At 30.1% G+C, this 17,918-nt stretch overlaps 1 protein-coding gene across 8 annotated transcripts; it reads right to left on the bottom strand.

Moving 5' to 3' along the window:
- Window positions 1-482: 482 nt before the first annotated feature.
- On the bottom strand, window positions 483-11,133 carry LOC105115762 (E3 ubiquitin-protein ligase). 8 transcript variants are annotated; one of them, XM_011012773.1, is made up of 8 exons: window positions 10,886-11,133; window positions 10,729-10,799; window positions 10,523-10,628; window positions 10,157-10,289; window positions 8,678-8,827; window positions 8,301-8,302; window positions 1,274-1,443; window positions 483-894 (listed from the first exon to the last, which is right to left on the bottom strand). In XM_011012773.1, the coding sequence occupies exons 1-8, from the start codon at window positions 10,960-10,962 to the stop codon at window positions 887-889; spliced, it is 717 nt and encodes a 238-aa protein (XP_011011075.1). In that variant the 5' UTR covers window positions 10,963-11,133; the 3' UTR covers window positions 483-886. The 8 variants fall into 8 exon arrangements, with proteins under 8 accessions (XP_011011075.1, XP_011011074.1, XP_011011072.1 ...); XM_011012775.1 differs by lacking the exons at window positions 483-894; window positions 1,274-1,443; window positions 8,301-8,302 and adding an exon at window positions 7,811-8,090 and having other exon boundaries at window positions 10,886-11,127; XM_011012774.1 differs by lacking the exons at window positions 483-894; window positions 1,274-1,443 and having other exon boundaries at window positions 8,123-8,324; window positions 10,886-11,129.
- Between the last annotated feature and the right edge of the window lie 6,785 nt (window positions 11,134-17,918).

The raw sequence follows: 17,918 nt of genomic DNA, 5'->3' as shown, positions 1-17,918 counted from the left end.
CACTTAGAACTCACACATAACCACATTATTAAACAACACCTGAATGCATATTTGAATATCAGTTAAGCCCTTTTTTTAATAAATTTGCAACTTTTCATTTTCTTAGGCAATCATTGGTAATGAAATACGATACTCAACATGCATGTGCTCCTAGAACGTGCTTTCATGTGAGTATGATTATAAGCTTACAGAAATTTATGTCATTGGATAAGGAAATTGGTCTGCATATCTTCCCAATTACTTTCAAAATATGCAGAGCAAGGGCACATATTTCCGAGAATTGTGAAATTTTTTTCATGACTTGATTGCTCATAGTAAATGGATGTATTGACACTCCTTCCTTTTACAATTTGGTTGAAGCCATGTTTTTCAAACATTTAAATTTTTTATTTAAAATATTAATTTTTAAATTTTTAAATTATTTTGTTATATTAATATAAAAATAAATAATTTATTTTAATATATGTTCATATAAAAAACACTTTAAAACATCTATCCTCAAACACCACCACCATGTTGAGAATACAATGCATCAATTCTTGATAAATTACAGGCTAAAACAGTACCAAACAGAACATGTCAGCTATAAAATCCCCCGCCTTCGTATCACATTATCCATCCATGCATTGATGATGCCAATCCTGTGGACAAAATGACTCCCTCCTCCGATGATGCAAGCCAAGACAAAACTCATCTTTGTAGCCGGATCATATATTTAAGCCTTTTCGGATTTTCACATCGTAATGAGAAACAATGGACCTTGCCAGCTGGCAACATCTATTTTGTGCAACTCCCTCTTCTTGCTTGGAGAGCAACATGAAGGGGGATGGCCAATGGATTCTGTGACGGGCACCATCAGCTTCGTTCTCTCACTTTATGCATGGCATTAAGCTGCTAAGAGACAATAAAAAGAGAATTTCAATGGCTTATCAAAATATGTCATATTCTATGCAACATCAACAACAGGCTGATAGAATAATCCATGATAACTGAAACACTAATTACAGTTGACCGATTCTATATTCAGGCTTGTAACAAGAGTGCATTGCGGATCCTGAAATTATAACTATAATTATGTGTGTGAAGACAAGAATACAGGTGTAAATTTCCAGAATGGTCATGATATTGAAATGCTTGGTGGTCACATGACAAGATGAATTGAGAAAATGACCAGAGCAGAAACTGCTCTTGTTAGGAACCATCTTGGAAGTTAAAATTTGAGGTGTGTGTGTGTGTGTGTGTGTATTCACTCCAAGAACTTGCAAAAAAGTACCAGAAGAATCTCTACTATTCTCATGCTCTTCGGCTTCGTTCCTTGCAAACCTTAACTCTCTCCCTTGATCAGCACATTCAGATCTTTGCTCTTCTCCAGCACTGTTTTGAAGAGTCCCGAATACTTCATCCATTGACTGAGAGAGTGGTGTCGCTTGAGATTCTTCACAACTTTCTGGCCTTGGTTGAACAGATGCTCCCTCACCATTCTCTGCCGCAGAAGATTCCTGAACAGCTTCTACTTGATTTCTAGGTGGTTCACTAGGAGCTTTGACTGATGCAAGGAGGGAAAGACGGCAGAGGGGGCAGGTAGTGTGGTTGGCCAGCCAATGGTCAATGCAGTCCATGTGAAATGTGTGGCCACATGCAGGTATTTGTTGAAGCTTATCCTCTGCTTGGTAGTCGCCCAAGCATACCGGGCATCTGTGTTCATAAAGTGAGCACCTCATCAGATAATCAAAGCTCAGAATTAAATGCTCAAATGCTTTTATAGGTGCAATTTCTGAATTACAGCCTCATGCATCTGAAGTGTAATATAGCTAAGTATTGATTAAAATTTTCCCTATCGTTTAGCCAATGAGTAAAGATGTTTGCCATCTTATTGAGCTCATGAGTGTGGTTTTATGTTTCTTTATGTCTTCAAAATTCTATTCTAGTTCATTTGTTCAAAAAAAAAAAACTCTAACTCACTGCATATACTGTTAGAAAATAAGGAATTTCATGGCATGTGCCCCTATCCAAGAACCACAACATTGATAATGTTTCTTTGTATATGATTCAGCTCTCTCATCAAAATCAAGGAACAACATTGAGTAAATATATAGCAACATTGTTGTATATGACAAATTCTTCCTAACAACCTTCAAGTTAAAATCCCAGCGATTAAGGCACTCACCGAATATAAAAGTACAGAACATATAATTGCATCATATGTTTCCAAAGCATTTACAGAAATAAATCCCTCCTGTTGGAAACATAGATAAAATAAAAGCTGGAGGAGAATTAATTCATGAAATCCCTCTGAATGTCATTAATTCAAGGTCAGTTCATGTCATGAGCTATCACAGAAAGCTCAGCTCTACATGTCACAAATTTAAGGCTTCATATATATTTTTGTTAAGAGCACCGCATAAATTCTTTCACAGAATTATTTCTAGATAAAGTATAGAATACAAAGAATCAAACTATAAGGTTGCGGATTCTATTGTGTTACTTCACAATAACTTGTTCAGATGTGCTTGCAGAGCAGACTTGGATAATTATAAATGAAATAGACCCAAGAACTCATTTGGGCCCTAGCTTCCTCTATGCAAAACTCTAAGAACAATGGCATGAGGGAAAACTTTCACTTTTGGCTGGACCATGTACCATCCAGCCCCCAGCCTCTGCCTGCGGATGCATAAAACCCCAAATCTAACCATTTTAAAACATTTAAGAACATTTTCTTTTTTCATGGAAAATTATGCACACCAGTAGTCAGGCCAGCTCTTTAAATATGGAAAACTTGGTAAAGTAATTTTTTTTTAATAAAAAATGCTTGAAATATGATCTACACTTTCCAAAATATAACTGTGATCATATTTACATCTTTTCCTTACTTTTCAAAGATGGCCCTTTGACTGCATCTCAGAACTCCGTGCTTTGTGAGCATAGTCAATTGATCATCATTATAGTGGCTCAAGCTATCTTGAGATGGATGCAGGTAAAATATGAAACCATTCTACTTAGCTTCTGCGCACTTAATGGTTTTTGCTTGTGAAATGGCCTTGCAGGATCCAAATAAAAAGACCATTATTGATGAACTCGAATTATTTGTCACGTGAGCAATACCAATGATTTGATTTTTCTCATAATAATGAGGAAAGGAATTATCATGTTAAAATATGACAATGATGCCAGCCAAAGTCATATAAATCCAAATTCAACTACTTGTGGAATTCAAATTAGAAATTGGCCCTCGATTAGAAAATATAGTGATGACATGGGATTCTTGTACAAGAATGATCCCTCAACCATCATATACAGGACAGAACATTAAAAATTTAAACTCTACTTGCTTGCCAATCGTTGCTTTTTAATATATTTAATCCAAAGAAGCAGCAACATAGCACAATCATTAACGATATTCTTTGCATCGAAATCTCTACGTGATAAATAATACTCAATTCCACAAGTGGACTGACTAGAAGCTAACAGAAACATGGCCAACAACTACTCCATCACATTGTCAATCTGTAATGACAACACCGAATGAGCATTAGACACTTGCAAGTCACAGCACAGAAACCCTCACACAGGGAAGAAAGAAAAAAAAAGCATGCTGAAAATGATCGTAATAAGGCACCATTATATTCCGCCTAAAATACTCCCACCTCCACTCCTCTTAGCGTATAAAAGCAAGCTAGTATCATGAGCTGTTTTTTTTAAGCTCCTAAACATATACATATATTGATAAGATTATGATTCAAATATATTTACAAAGCAAAAGCAAAATAATAAGTCTACCAAATTTAAAAAGGAAACAAGAAAATATTCAAAGAGTAAAACAAATCAAGAAAAGCGTACTCACTGTGTATCTCTGACAGAAAAGCTTTCCTTGTATACAATAATGGGAAGCATTTCTCTCAATTCTTTCTTCAAACCCATCTCAACCTGCTAATTCACAACCAAAAGTACATAACCAAATTGACATTGCATACACGCGAATTATGAAAAGGCATACAAAGGGCCAAAACCTCATCTTACTCTAGAGATGTCAACAGTGTGGTCTTGCAAGGAAGCTCGCATTCTAAGAGATGCCCAATCAACCCTTCTACGACGAAGATAGAACAAATAAAACAAGAAGAGGAGGATGAAAGCGAAGAAAATTGGAACGGAAAAGATGAAAGCTTGGTATAACTTCAGCTCAGTTGAAGCTACCGGTGATCGTGAAGTAGAAGAGGCTGTTGTTGAATAACAGCTAGGCGGCTCTGATTTGGAACGAGACATCGCAAATGAGTACACTAAGTTCAATTATAAACAACCCAAGATTCACATAAATCATAGAACCAAAAAAAAAAAAGCAAGCTTTGAAGAGAACCCTGATGGGGAATAAAGCTTAGAAATATATTTGATGGATTGAGAAGGGAGCAAAAATAAGCAAATCAAGGAAGAGAGGGAATGTTGTTTTTAAATCTTGAATAAACAATTAAGAAAGAGTTAACTTCTTTAGAAAATGAGAGAGAATAAGAAAATGTGGGAATTAAAATAGATAAAAGCAGTAAGGAGAGGAAATGCAAGTGAGCTCTAAATAATAAAGGAGGGATCACAAGATGAAGGAGTGAAGGGCATGGAAAGGTAAGGTAGGTGAAACATCATGAGCAGAAGAACAAGCTGGGTTTGTTCTTGGATATCTGTGAAAACTGGAAAAGCAAATTTATTTTTCTGTTTTTGTTTTCTGGATAAGTGATAAACAAAGACGAGAGTGTTTTGAACTGTGAAAAAAAATAATTCTTTTTCTTCTGATCTAGGGAGTTTGCGTCACGTGGAGGACCCTGAATCTCCTCCACAAAACGTCGCCATGGCAACTTGATGTTTATACTTGAATCTAAGGTTAGAAAAAAACAGAAAAGTCGATTAAACTAACCATAAAAAAAAAAACAAATTGAAAAAAATCGAGCCCTCAAAAAAAAAAAAAAACTATTTTAATCTTCAGAGACACAGACACTCCACACCACAGTTTTTACAGCCTCCAACAGTACACCACAAGTCCGCCCCCGGCAGCCGACCTTCCAATCTTTAGTTTTCAATCTACATCTCTACGTCTAGCATCCTAGATAGTATCATTCTTTTTGCTGTGGATTTTGTTTGTCGGTATAAAAGATTTAATTTTTTTTTTTAATTATGAACCCACGGGTCATTTTTCACGTACTGGATTTATTTATAATACTCGAAATAATAATTTTTAAAATATAAATTTAAAATTTGATTAATTAAACTAAAACTCTTAGAATTCACAAATGATTTAACTTGTGATTGTGGTTGTGCATATAAATTTTGCAGCACTCTGAGGCCTCAGCAGCGGTATATCTAATCACCCTTCTTCAATTCTTTGTAGTATATGGTTTTGATTTCTCGGCGTTTCTGGTTTCTGTAAAATCAACATGTTCTTATCATCAAGAAACCAACACCAAATTTCCTACTAGCAGTAGAGAATTGACTATCACATGGTATATGATGGTGAGCCGTCACTTTGGAAATCTTCGACCCCACCAGTCTTCCCCTGCTGTTACGTGGATAAATGATTAAGAAAAAGTCACAGAATATGGTTATTCAAGATGTTGAAAGGGCTTGTAGATAAAGCAGCCGGCGATCGACAGCATATAATAAAGAGTTGCCGAAGTTCTTGTTGAGCTGTTCCTGTTACAATAGTCTTTTCAGTGTTCATATATTTCTTTATTCCTTCATCAACCGGGCGTACTTTCTGTGATGTAGCATGTTTAATTTTTTATTTTGTAAAATTTAATAGAGAATTATATCTAAAATAATTAGCTACAAAATAAAGATATTTATTAAAAATAAAAAATAAATATATCTTTTTTTATTTTCATATTTTCTAATTATACCATGTTATAATTACACATTTTAAATTTCATCATATAATTTATCATGTTATAATTACACATTTTAAATTTCAAGTTTTATTATTAAGAAATCTCAAAGTTTTATTATTAAGAAATCAAAGTACAGTATTTTTGTTGTACTTTTTAATTGGGATGATAGAATGCACAATAAAGATTTTTTTTTTGCATGGAATGTCTATGATTATTTTATTTTTTTTCCCTTTAAAGACAAAGGTTTCTAATTTCAATTTTAACTTGTTGTATTTAAACTATTATAGAGTAGGAGTCCTATTCACTCAAGCAAAATAAAAAAAATAAAAATAAAACAATATCAGGAATGCATATTATTTAGTGGCAAGAAAATTTAATAACATAAGATTGGCATTGACAATTTAATACAAATAAATATTTGGTGGTAAAAAAATTAAATATATATAAAAATTAAACAATAATAACTTAAATTACAAGCCATCAAAAACCTATTATAATTTTTTTTTAAAAGGGTTATAAGTTGATAAAATCAATCTTTGATTTTTTTATATAGAATAAAAATAATATTATTTTAATCATTTTTTTAAATAAAATCAACAAGTTGAGGGTTAAGTTTTTCAAGGTCATCGAGTCAAACCAGATTTTTAACTTAGTCAATTAAATTTCTTTTCAACTTGAATCTCATATTAGCCTCCTTGGACAATATAAGTTTTATCATTATGATTTCATCACTAATTTTAATAAAAATATATATATATTTTATCAATTAAAAAACAATAATTATTATATAATTATAAAAAACAGAATTTTATAATTTTATATTCGATTTGTTGGAATTGTTTTTTGTTTGATTTTGATTTAAATTTTTTAAACAAATTTCAGTTTAATTTTATAGATAAAAATCAAATCAAACTAAAAATTATCATTATTGTTTAAATCATAAATCTATCATCATAAACCTACCATATCTTATTTCAGTTTAATTTTATAAATAAAAATTAAATCAAACTAAAAATTATCATCACTGTTTAAATCATAAATCTATCATCATAAGCCTACCATATGTTATTCCTATCATGCTGTTTAAATATAAGATTATCTTTTTCTAGTATGTGAATTGTGATTATGGCAACTTTTCTTTTATCTATATTAGATCTATATTAGGAGCTTTTTTCTTCTTTTTTTAGACTATAAATGAAAATTGAGTATCACAATTTATTTTTTTTATTTTTTACTTTTTAGAAGTTAAAAATCAATTGGTATTACTCTTGATTGAAATTTACAATAAATTTAAATACGTTTGGTAGTTAAATTTTTTTCTTTGATTTTTTTAGATTCAAATCTTAGAATTAATATTTAAAAATATATTAAAATTTTATAAATAAAACTTATTAAATTTTTATTTTTTAGATTACTTCTTGATTGATATGCAAATTAGAAATGTTTAAAAATACTAATCAACCAAGCAAATCATTAAAAAAAAAAATAATTGAAAACACAAAAAATCGAACAAATTAATTTAAAAACTAGAAAAATCATTGAGTCTGATTTCGTTTCAGTTTTATAAAGCTAAAACCATGTGAACCGGATTGGATCAAATTATTGCAACCAAATTAGAAAAAAAAAAAAAAAGGAGAGAAGAAGAAGAAGAATGTTAACCTACCCCCAAAACAATTTTTCTTTGGATTTGCAAAGTCAAGTCAAGTCATGTTGGAGAACTTCAAATCTAGGCTAGACAAAAAAATTAAGTCAGGAGAAAAAATTAATTTAATTTTTGTTTTTTCGATTTTATTCTTAAAAAAAAAATTATTGGTCAACTAAATTATTTTTAAATAGATCAAATTAACTAAATTATATCATGACAAGTCTTACACAGATTAATTTTAAAGTTAGGAAGTTTTAAGATTCAGTTGAATTTAATACCAATATCAAATAGTGTTTTACCTCTGAATTTTATACCCACAGCAGATCTTGAAACTAATTGAACCGGGAGCAACTTATTACCACCTCCACCAACAACACTACTTTTCCACAAGACAAATTGGGCACAGTTTGCTAAGAGCAAGGTGAATAACCAAAACAGGCATAGAACCTGCATTCGGTGACTTGAAGCAGTATTGCTATCCCCTAACCTGGAGTTCAATATGGGACTGGATTTTTCCATGTTCAATTGGCATCCCCTAACCTCGAGTTATTGGACATAATTTTTCCATGCTCAATAGGAATCTGGAAGAGGAACCAAGGAGGTGACAGAACAATAAATAAACAATCACGAACTCGATCAAGACTACTGGTAATGAAGCACAAGAAACATTCATCACCAGAAGCAAAATTGAAAGCAATAACTTCTATCCAATTCCATTAAAATTCCTAGTCAACACAGAAGTAGAAATGTAGCCAGCCAAGCCAACACGGACTCCCTTCATATGGTTCTACCACTCGCACTACATTATTACAACAGCAGAGGAAGGAGCAAAGTCAAGATTCTGGCCAACCCAAAAACAAGAGTAAAATGACAATTTGATTAAAGCAATCAAAGAGTACACCCAACATGAAACAAAATAGAGACAACAGTAGGATTTTCCTCGCACAAAACTAACCAGGAACCTTTCCACTTTCATAAATTCAAATAGAAGTACAAACTTTGGAAACAACTCGACGATAGCAAGCTCATAAGGCATGACATTATGTATACACTAAGTTTCTGTAATTTTTATGTACATACAGTATTATTATGTTAATCAGCGGTCTTGCTGTCAGTGCAATGGACAGTAAATGAATGGCTTACAAAACATTCATTAAACATCCCTTACCTTAAGCTTGACTTCTGAGAGTGAATTGGGTGATTTCTTTGGGCTTAATGGAACGGTGCTGAACTTGTGAACCAAGACCTTGAAACATGGCAAAAATATTATGTAGAGTGCAGCCAGAATAAAGGGTGCTGCAACTAGCCATCCCAACAGCTGCAAAATCATTGTGTCAACATTAAATATCAGATAAAATAAGAATACCTATGAAAGGAAACAAAAAATATATATTGAATCTACAGGTATAGCCACATATGGATTTCCTCAAGAGCACAACAAATTTAGCCCATTTAAAAGTGCAGAATCATCCCAGTGGTTCAAGAAGGAAACTGAAAAGAACAAGTCAAAGCATTGCTGATCCACTACAGTAATTGAAAGTTCTATCTAATCTAAAATTTTACAACAATCAGCATTGGGAGTCAAATTAGGTACTCCGAAACAGCTACTTGATTTTTAATACATCTTATCCTCCATGTTCTAATTTTAACTAATGGTGCATTGGACTTCGCTTATGCGCAGTTCGAGTGCACGGGGTTTCTACCACTTCATCATTTGTTAACGCATATGCCCTATTCAAAAAAATACCAACCAGTCTTTAGAAAGTGGATAATTAATAAGACAGCAACTCCATAAACGGAAAGGATTTTGTACATCTGTGTGCTCGTTACATCCACATTCTTTAGAATGTGGCTTGATTCATCCTGTATGTGGCTCGATTCATCCATCCTCTCAACATGAAGAACCATAATAACCTAACATTATCATCTGATGTTCTTAAAGCAAAATTTAGTCATGCACATCAAGAACATCAACTCTGTACTCCCACTTCGGACACCAAAACGTGTCCTAGATTACTCAATTGAAAGAAACCAATATCCTCTGGCCATGACGTTGCAGGACTCAAGAATCATCTGAAAGGCTAATTCACAAATATAGACCTACTCAATTAAAAAACCTTACACTTCGAACAAAGCATTGCAATCACCCACTAGGTGGTTCTACAGTGACATTCTCGACGTTCATCCAGCATATAGAAGTAGCATAATTAGCAAATGCTGTGTCACTTGTACCAATTTGGCACCATGACCTTGGATCTTAGAACATTTGGAAAACACATTTCATGTTCACACTTCTTATTATGCAAGCTTCTTTTGTTAACAATGTCAGTCAACAGCTAAGGCATTAGGGAGAAAGGGTAACTGGCATACCGCAAACGAAGACCACAGGCCAAGTGAAGCACAAAATGCAAACTAGACATATAATATTGTTCAAGCTCAAGTTCATCAAAGTAGATCATGTTCAAAATAAGATGTAGCTTAAGCTGAGGAACATCATAGATTATACTGACTCATTTCTTGATCCCGAGATGTTAAACCTAATATCTTAAAGATTTTAATACAAGAGAAGGAAAACATGGGATTACAATTGCGTTCATTCATGTGAGATGGAGCAAGAGCCTTGGTTACAACCAATTTGGCAACTTACCGCATGGGCAACACTTAATATAACTTCACGCGAAGCTTGTCCTGTGAAAACCTTTTTCAGTGCATCAGACGTCAATGGAAAATGCGGTCCACCGGACATAGCTTCGCCAAAACGCAAGAAGGGCACCACCAAGCTTGAAAGCGAAACACAAAATTCAGAATTCAGAATAGAAAAACGAACCCAGTACGCTGCAAATGCACAAAAAGGGCAGCAAAGAGAAAATGCTATTATCATGTCCGAATGCATACCAAGTCCCGTTAGTGCATTCAGAGACCCGAATCAAATCACCAAGTATTTCGTAAAGAAACCGAACCTTATAACGCAATATCAACGATGAAGATGGATATGATCAGAAAGCAGAAATACCTCAACTCTAAAGGAGTAGCAATGAAGTTAGCTAACATCACAGTGGGAGCATGGCAAAGAGATCTAAGCAACGCAATAGCTACTCCACAAAGCAGAACAGTAACACCTACCCATCCAAACAAAATTTTTTATTTTAGTTAATAGCTTCAAGAACCATACAATATAATTTCATTTCATTTGATATCTATATATATATAAAAGCATACCGCAAATGGGAAATATTCCGAGAGTAATACCAAGTGCCGTTGAGAGAGCCAATTGCTTCGGCTCTAAACCCCTGCAAAACAACATATAACAACAATCTATCAAATTCTATAAAAATAAAATAAAATAAAACAAATAAATAAAATTATATTAAAGAACCTGCGAAGGATTTGATAGAGAGGATCGACGATACTCTTGTTAAACCAAGCCATCAATCCCATCTTCGGTATCGCCATTTTTTCACTTCTTCTTTCGATCTTCTTGTATTTATTTATTAAATTAAAGTCATTTCCCTACTCCTCATGTATTACCAGATTCTTTTTTACTCTTTAAAGAAGAGATATTCTGGTGAGGGGAAGCAAGGTAGGTGTAACTTGAAAGAATTGCGTCTGCTGTGACAATGTCACGGGAACGCTAGGTCGTGGGATGGGGCCACCTCATTTTCCATTTTTTAATTCCATTTTTTTAGAGTGGCGTACTGTGTGGGTGAGAGACAGGCGTGTATTTCTCACCGCGCAAGGATCTGTCGTTTTGCTGGAGAAGAAGAGGTGAAGAAAACGAAAGCGTAATTCGAGTTTGGATTGTAGAGTCAGCATGCCACATTTATTTATAAAAACGAAAAAGAAACCGACGTGAGTTCACAATGCTAAATTTCCGATACGAAGACTGAAAGAATTTTATATATAAAAATTAAATAAAAAAAATAGTGATTCCAGATAAAAAAGTAAATTATAAAAGATAAAATTAAAAAAAAATTAATAAAAAAAGTAAATTATAAAAGATAAAACTAAAAAAAATTAATAAAAAAAAGTTAATTTTTAATATTTATTAACTTAACTAATGTGCAATTTGAAACATTAGATTTGGATAAAGAATTCTTTAAAATAAAAACCTAAAAAATTACAAGATTTAAGGCCGAATAATTTAATATTAATGGATAAAATTAAAAAATTAATTTAAAAAAATTAAAAAAATAAAAGTCAAATCAAACTAATTTTTAAAACTCATAAATGAATTATAAAATTGACATTACTCCATAAAAGATAAATATAAAAAAATCAAGAAGTAAAATTTTCGGTCATCCAAATATTGAGAGATGAAATTAAAAAAAATAAATAAATAAAAATATTAAAAAACAAAGCAAATAGCAATAGAAAAAATAAGAACCAGGTTTGATATAAAAATTAAATAAATAAAATAATGAGAGATCAAATTAAAAAATCAATAGTAATTAAAAGATTAAAAAAAATCAATAGTAATTAAAAGAATGAGAACCAAGTTTGATATAAAAATTAAATGAATAAAATAATAAGAAATGAAATTAAAAAACAAAATCAGTAGCAATCAAAAGAATAAAAACCAAGTGTGATATCAAAATAAATGAATAAAATAATAAGAGTTGGAATTTAAAAACAAAATAAATCAAGAAAAGAATTAAAAATAGCAATCAAAATAATAAAAATCAAATTGGATACAAAAATTAAATGAAATCAAATATTGATAAATAAAATTAAAAAAACAAAATCAACTTCAAAATTATGTAAACAAAAAAAAAATAGCAATTAAAAAATAACCAAAATTGATACAAATACAAACTAAGAGAATACATTTAATTTTTTAAAGGATAAACATTAAATTCAAGGCGAGAAGAGAAAAAAATATAGTGAGAAGAAAAATAGCCTAGCAACACCATCTATCATCTACCGACATGCACCCCACCATTGAGAAAAGCTCGTTGGGCTACTCCCAACTCCAGTATGAAAGTCAGTATTTAGCTACTGAAAGAATTTTTCGAGTCATCTGAATATGGCAGAGGCTCCCCACAAGCGCCAATCACTTTTAATTTTTAATTATATTTTATATTTATTAAAATACTAAGTTATCCCATCAGAACACTTAAGTATAACCCAAAAACCATGATGAAAATATGAAGAATCTTTTGGACACCAATTAAAGAAATTTCGCTTCCAAAGACAATTTGGTCATTTGACTATTAAATTATTAGAAATCTTGTAATATCTAATTTTCATCCTAACTTAAATTGCATAAAAATTTCATCTGTAATTTCAGATATGTCCCAGAAAATATACAAGGTCTAGTCTAGCAGATTTGACAAGATTTTTCTATTAACTTTAATCATATGAAATAATATATCTTTAAATTTTATTTAACCTGGAAATTTATCAAAATATAGTTTTGTTTGTCTAGTATTTCCATGTAATATTTTAGCTCATTTTGATACATAGTTTAAAAGAAATGTGTTGCAAAACTAATAAGTAAATATTTTAAGATGAAATTCATACATGGTTTAATTCATACAGATTGGATTCTGTTTTCTTATAGAGAATATATGTGCTTCCTACTATAAACAAATAAAAACAATAATTGTGTTTATAAATATTGACCATAGGATAAAACAAAATTGTAAGATCTTAAATACTGAAAAAACTATAAAATTACTATCTTTACAATGAAAGAATAATAAAAATATGTTTGAGTGAATAATGAATGTCCATGCTATTTTAGTTTCTTTGTTAATACTATATATATATATATATATATATATATATATGTATGTATGTATGTATGTATGTATGTATGTATGTATGTATGTATGTATATAACATTTGGGGTTAAGAGTAAGATTGGGATTTTTTAAAACTTTAATATAATTTCAAATCTCTCTTTACTTTTTTGTTTATTTAAAGAAAAAAGCATGCATGTTTACTTTCATTTGTTTTTCATTCATCTAAATTAACAAAAGGAAAAAAAAATGCTTCTCTTTCACTTTTTTTCTTCTCATACAAATAACATCTTTTCTTTTTTAAGTTGGTTCTAGATATAGTGTAAATATAATTGAGAAATTTAAAATTGTATAGATAATGGTGGAATATTAATGAATCTTGATTCATAAAAATATATTTAATGTTTGTATTTTTATCTCACTAATTTTGTCGCTATTTTACTATTTCTTTTTTTTCTAAAGAAAAAGAATAAGAAAATAAAGACAAACAAACATGCAATAATTATAAATGTATGATCATTTTCTTTAAGATAATCTATCGACTTTGAGGGAAAAAAACTATTTCCCTTCAAATAAATAATGGATTCCTCTAAGATTATGTAAATGGAATGGACATAATGTCTATGCCTAAAAAGTCACAATAGCTTTCATACATACCACTTATTCTATGTATGTAAGAAATGCAAATAATTCTTGTTATACAATTATTTTTTTTTGAAAAATAACATTGATAGTTTGAGTAATCGCACCCTCTCAAACATAATTCACCTTTTATGATTACATGGAGTACACAAATTAGCATTCCTTTATAATACTAAATATAAATAAATAAAAAATATGTGATATATTTTTTTTCCTTTTCTATTTTACATTTAATGATACACTCATATTATTTTATTTTTAGATACTTAACTCTTAATTTTTTATGTATGTTTTATGTTTTATAATAGTTTACTTATCCTATTTTATACTTAACAGTGCTATGAAAGACATAAAGTATATATGTAAAGCTAAATGAAGCATTTTAACATAATTTCAAGTAAAGAATTAAAAAAAGCTTGTTGAACATGTCATTAGAGCTAAGAAGCGCAAATCCTAATTGCATCAATAATCCAACTCGAACAATAAATCTTAGTAGGATTAGGATTAGTCAGATTATAAATCAGGTGTATAAAGGTGTATAGAATCTCTGGTGAAGATATGGCAAAATGTTAGGTTAAAATTTTCAAATGTGCTAGAATAGATATCATTATACTTTTTGGATCATATACATAGATACAAATGGAATTTTGTTAGGATTTTAGTTAGGATAAAAATTAGACATCTTAATTTTTTTCATTTATATATAGTAAATCTAGTAACTTATCCTAATGAGAGAGAAAGACACTAAATAAGTTAGAATTGAAATTCGCCAACAAACTTGGTCAAATGTAGCCTATCTTTCTAATGATAACATGGCAGTTTATTGATAATGTGGTAAGAGGCTCATGTCACTAGAAAACTTCTCTACAAGATCAAAGTCGATATACATATTATTAGAGTCAAATTAGTGTAAGGAAACCTTAAAATAATTTAATTAAGAATTCATTATAACCAGAAAAGTTCTTTACTTTCTCAATTCCATATGACCAATTCTAAGCTCTAAAGAAGAAGATTAATCATGTTCAGAGACATAAAAGAAGATAATAAGAGATTTTATTTTTTTCATATTATTTTTTTATCTTTTTTTTTTGAATTTTTAACAAGCTTATTTTTATTTTTAAAAGGTTAGTACTCTTAAATCTTAAATTATCATGTGGATTTGTACTTAAAATTATTCTATGTTTGATTGTGATACATGAATAAGTTATGCTTTTCTATAATTAAACCTAATGATTGATTATCTAAATTCTATATCAAGTGTAGCATATGTTTTTGGTTTTAAATCCATTGCTAGTTGATTAGTTTATGTTAAATTCATGATTAATTAACTTAAGTAGGATGATTATCTAATTTTTGAAGCCATGGTTTATTTATTTTTACTTAAAAAACATAAGTCTTAATTAAATTAACTTTCTATACCTGTTTAATTATTGTGAATTAATTGCATTTATCTTGACTTTAATGTTGTCACGTAATTAATTATTGCATGCTTATTGAAGGTTATTAAATGATTATAGTTAATCGATATATGGGTGCTAAGTTAACTAAAAAGTAAGGATAGGTAGAAAAAAAACTTGTTTTGTTTCATGGTTGTTTTATTTATTATCACAAATCAGATTAAAAATCATTTTTAAATTCAATTATTGATGTTTAATTATCCTTAAGGAATAATTCTTATAATTGAAGTTAAATATTTTTCTCTATATATTTTATATTTTGTCAAATTTGTCTTTCGATTTTTAGAATTGGTTTATTTTATTTTCTTAATTGTCTAATTTTGTTTTAGCTATTTTAGATCATAAACAAAATCTCCCTTTTAATTACTTATCATTTAAATTATATATTAGTTGATTCCATAATATTAGCATATTTTGTGCATTTTTGCTTTATTTGTTTTAATCTAAATTTAAGTAGCTTATTTTGATTTAGTAATTAAGTTTTAATACTAGTATTTTTGTGAGATGATACACTTAATTTTTATACTACAAATTATTAATTTTAAGGGTTTAGATTTACACAATTTCAACACTTGTTAAACTTTTAATGTCGTTGCTAAGGATGTTAATCATTTTTTTACTTGAATCAAGCTTGTGCTTTTGTTTAGTTAAGCTTATTATTGTAGATTGTATATCCAACTCCAATTCCAAAAAGGAAATACAACCTAGTGAGGAAGTGTTAGATAAATTTTATCAAGTAAGAGCAGAGGCACTAAAATGATATTTATGATGATTATTTAATCAAGATGATAATAGGATAAGAGTTATGAGGGATTATATCAAGTTCATTGCATGCATACTGTTTACATCACCAAGTACATGTCCTTTATCAACTGTGCTAGAGGAGAATGTGAATTAATAAGAAAACTTCATACCATGTATTTTTGAACAAGTACCACCTATAAATTCAATAAACAAATATGCTAAAATAGCAATCTAACAACCTTATACTTTTAAGGAGCTTGTTGCTTCAAACTTGAGACAACAACCACTTTACATTAATTTTTCACAAATTGATGTTCATTTTGAGTTTAAGTTTGACCTCATTCATTTACATCCTTTTTCTATAGCTTTATAGGTGATGATCCCTATAAAAATCTTAAAGAATTTCATATTGTTTGCTCAAGTATGAAACCCATTAAGGTCATAGAGAAACAAATCAGGTTTACAGCCTTTCCTTTTTCTTTGAAGAAATCAGTAAAAGATTAGTTGCATTATCTTTCCCCTACATCCATGATCTTATAGGAAGGAATACTTCATTGCATAGGTATTATAAAAAGAAAAGAAATATATGGAATAAAGCAACTGAATAGGGGATCCTTGTATAGATATTATGAAAAGTTTAAAAAACTATATGTTAGTTGCCTTCAACATCAAATTTCTAAAAAACTTTTCATTCAATACTTTTATAAGGAACTTAATCCACAAAATAGGATAATGATAGATGTAACTAGTATAGGAGTTTTAATGGACAAAACACCTAAAGTTGTTAGATAATTGATATCCAATAAGGCTTCCGATACTCAACAATTTGGCACCAGAATTGACATACCCATTAAACTTGTTAATGAGATAAATTCTTCTAACTTTGAGCAATTATTATATACTCTTATCTTTTTAGTGTGTTTTTTGATAACAGGCAATTCACAACAAGTTAAGACTTATGAAATTTGCATGATGCAAGAACATACTATTAGTTATTTCTCAACTCTTCAAGGTGATCCTACAAAATCAAGTTAATGTTATGAAAATGGTCTCATACCCACAACATAATACTGATTTTAATTATAAAACTTACAATTATGGATATATATTATCAGTTATTTCTCAACTCTTCAAGGTGACCCTACAAATCAAGTTAATGTTATAGGAATCATCTCATACCTATACCACAAGTATTCTTCAAATTATAAAACTTATAATCATGGATAAAGAGATCATCCTAACTTAAGATATGAGAATTAAAAAGGTGACTTTGCATCATAAATCAAGGTATTAATTAAAGACATGCCTAATATCAAACTAGACCACCACCACTCTAAATAAGTCAATATAAGGGTGGTAGGGCAATGGATGATATAAAGGAGATGATAAAATCATTTACATCTAATATCTTATCAATTCAACAAAACATGATGTGATTTCAACAAGAATAATATCAAATATCCAAAATTTGAAGAAAAATTATGATAACTTGTTAATGTCATTGGTATGCTGGAATCATAAGGTTTTAAAAAGTTGTTTTCTCAAGTTATGTCTACTAGGAACAATACATGTGCTATCATATTGAGGGGTGGAAAATCATTAGGAGGAATTGAAAGTGTATTGACTATTTAGAATATGAAAAATAAGTTGAGGTCAAGACATTCCTATTTGTGGTCGAATGACACGACTAAAAGATTGATGTCTTCTCCCAAGTGTAGGAGTGTCGAAGTAATAAATAACCCGGCAAGACCGGGGTCGAACCACAGGGAGGTTAATTGTAAAAATTATAAACAACAATTATAAAACAACAATAACAACAACAATA

This window comes from Populus euphratica, unplaced genomic scaffold (genome assembly GCF_000495115.2).
Source record: "Populus euphratica unplaced genomic scaffold, PopEup_1.0 scaffold759.1, whole genome shotgun sequence".
Taxonomy (NCBI): Eukaryota; Viridiplantae; Streptophyta; class Magnoliopsida; order Malpighiales; family Salicaceae; genus Populus; species Populus euphratica.
Note: the sequence above shows the minus strand (reverse complement) of the source record. Positions and strands in the feature narration are given on the sequence as shown.

Coding starts and splice junctions, on each gene's coding strand:
- LOC105115762 (XM_011012770.1), bottom strand. CDS start 4,260: ATGTCTCGTTCCAAATCAGAGCCGCCTAGCTGTTATTCAACAACAGCC. Junction 3,928..4,017: donor ACACTGTTGACATCTCTAGA/GTAAGATGAGGT, acceptor GTTGTGAATTAG/CAGGTTGAGATGGGTTTGAA. Junction 1,696..3,841: donor TTTTCTGTCAGAGATACACA/GTGAGTACGCTT, acceptor TTATGAACACAG/ATGCCCGGTATGCTTGGGCG.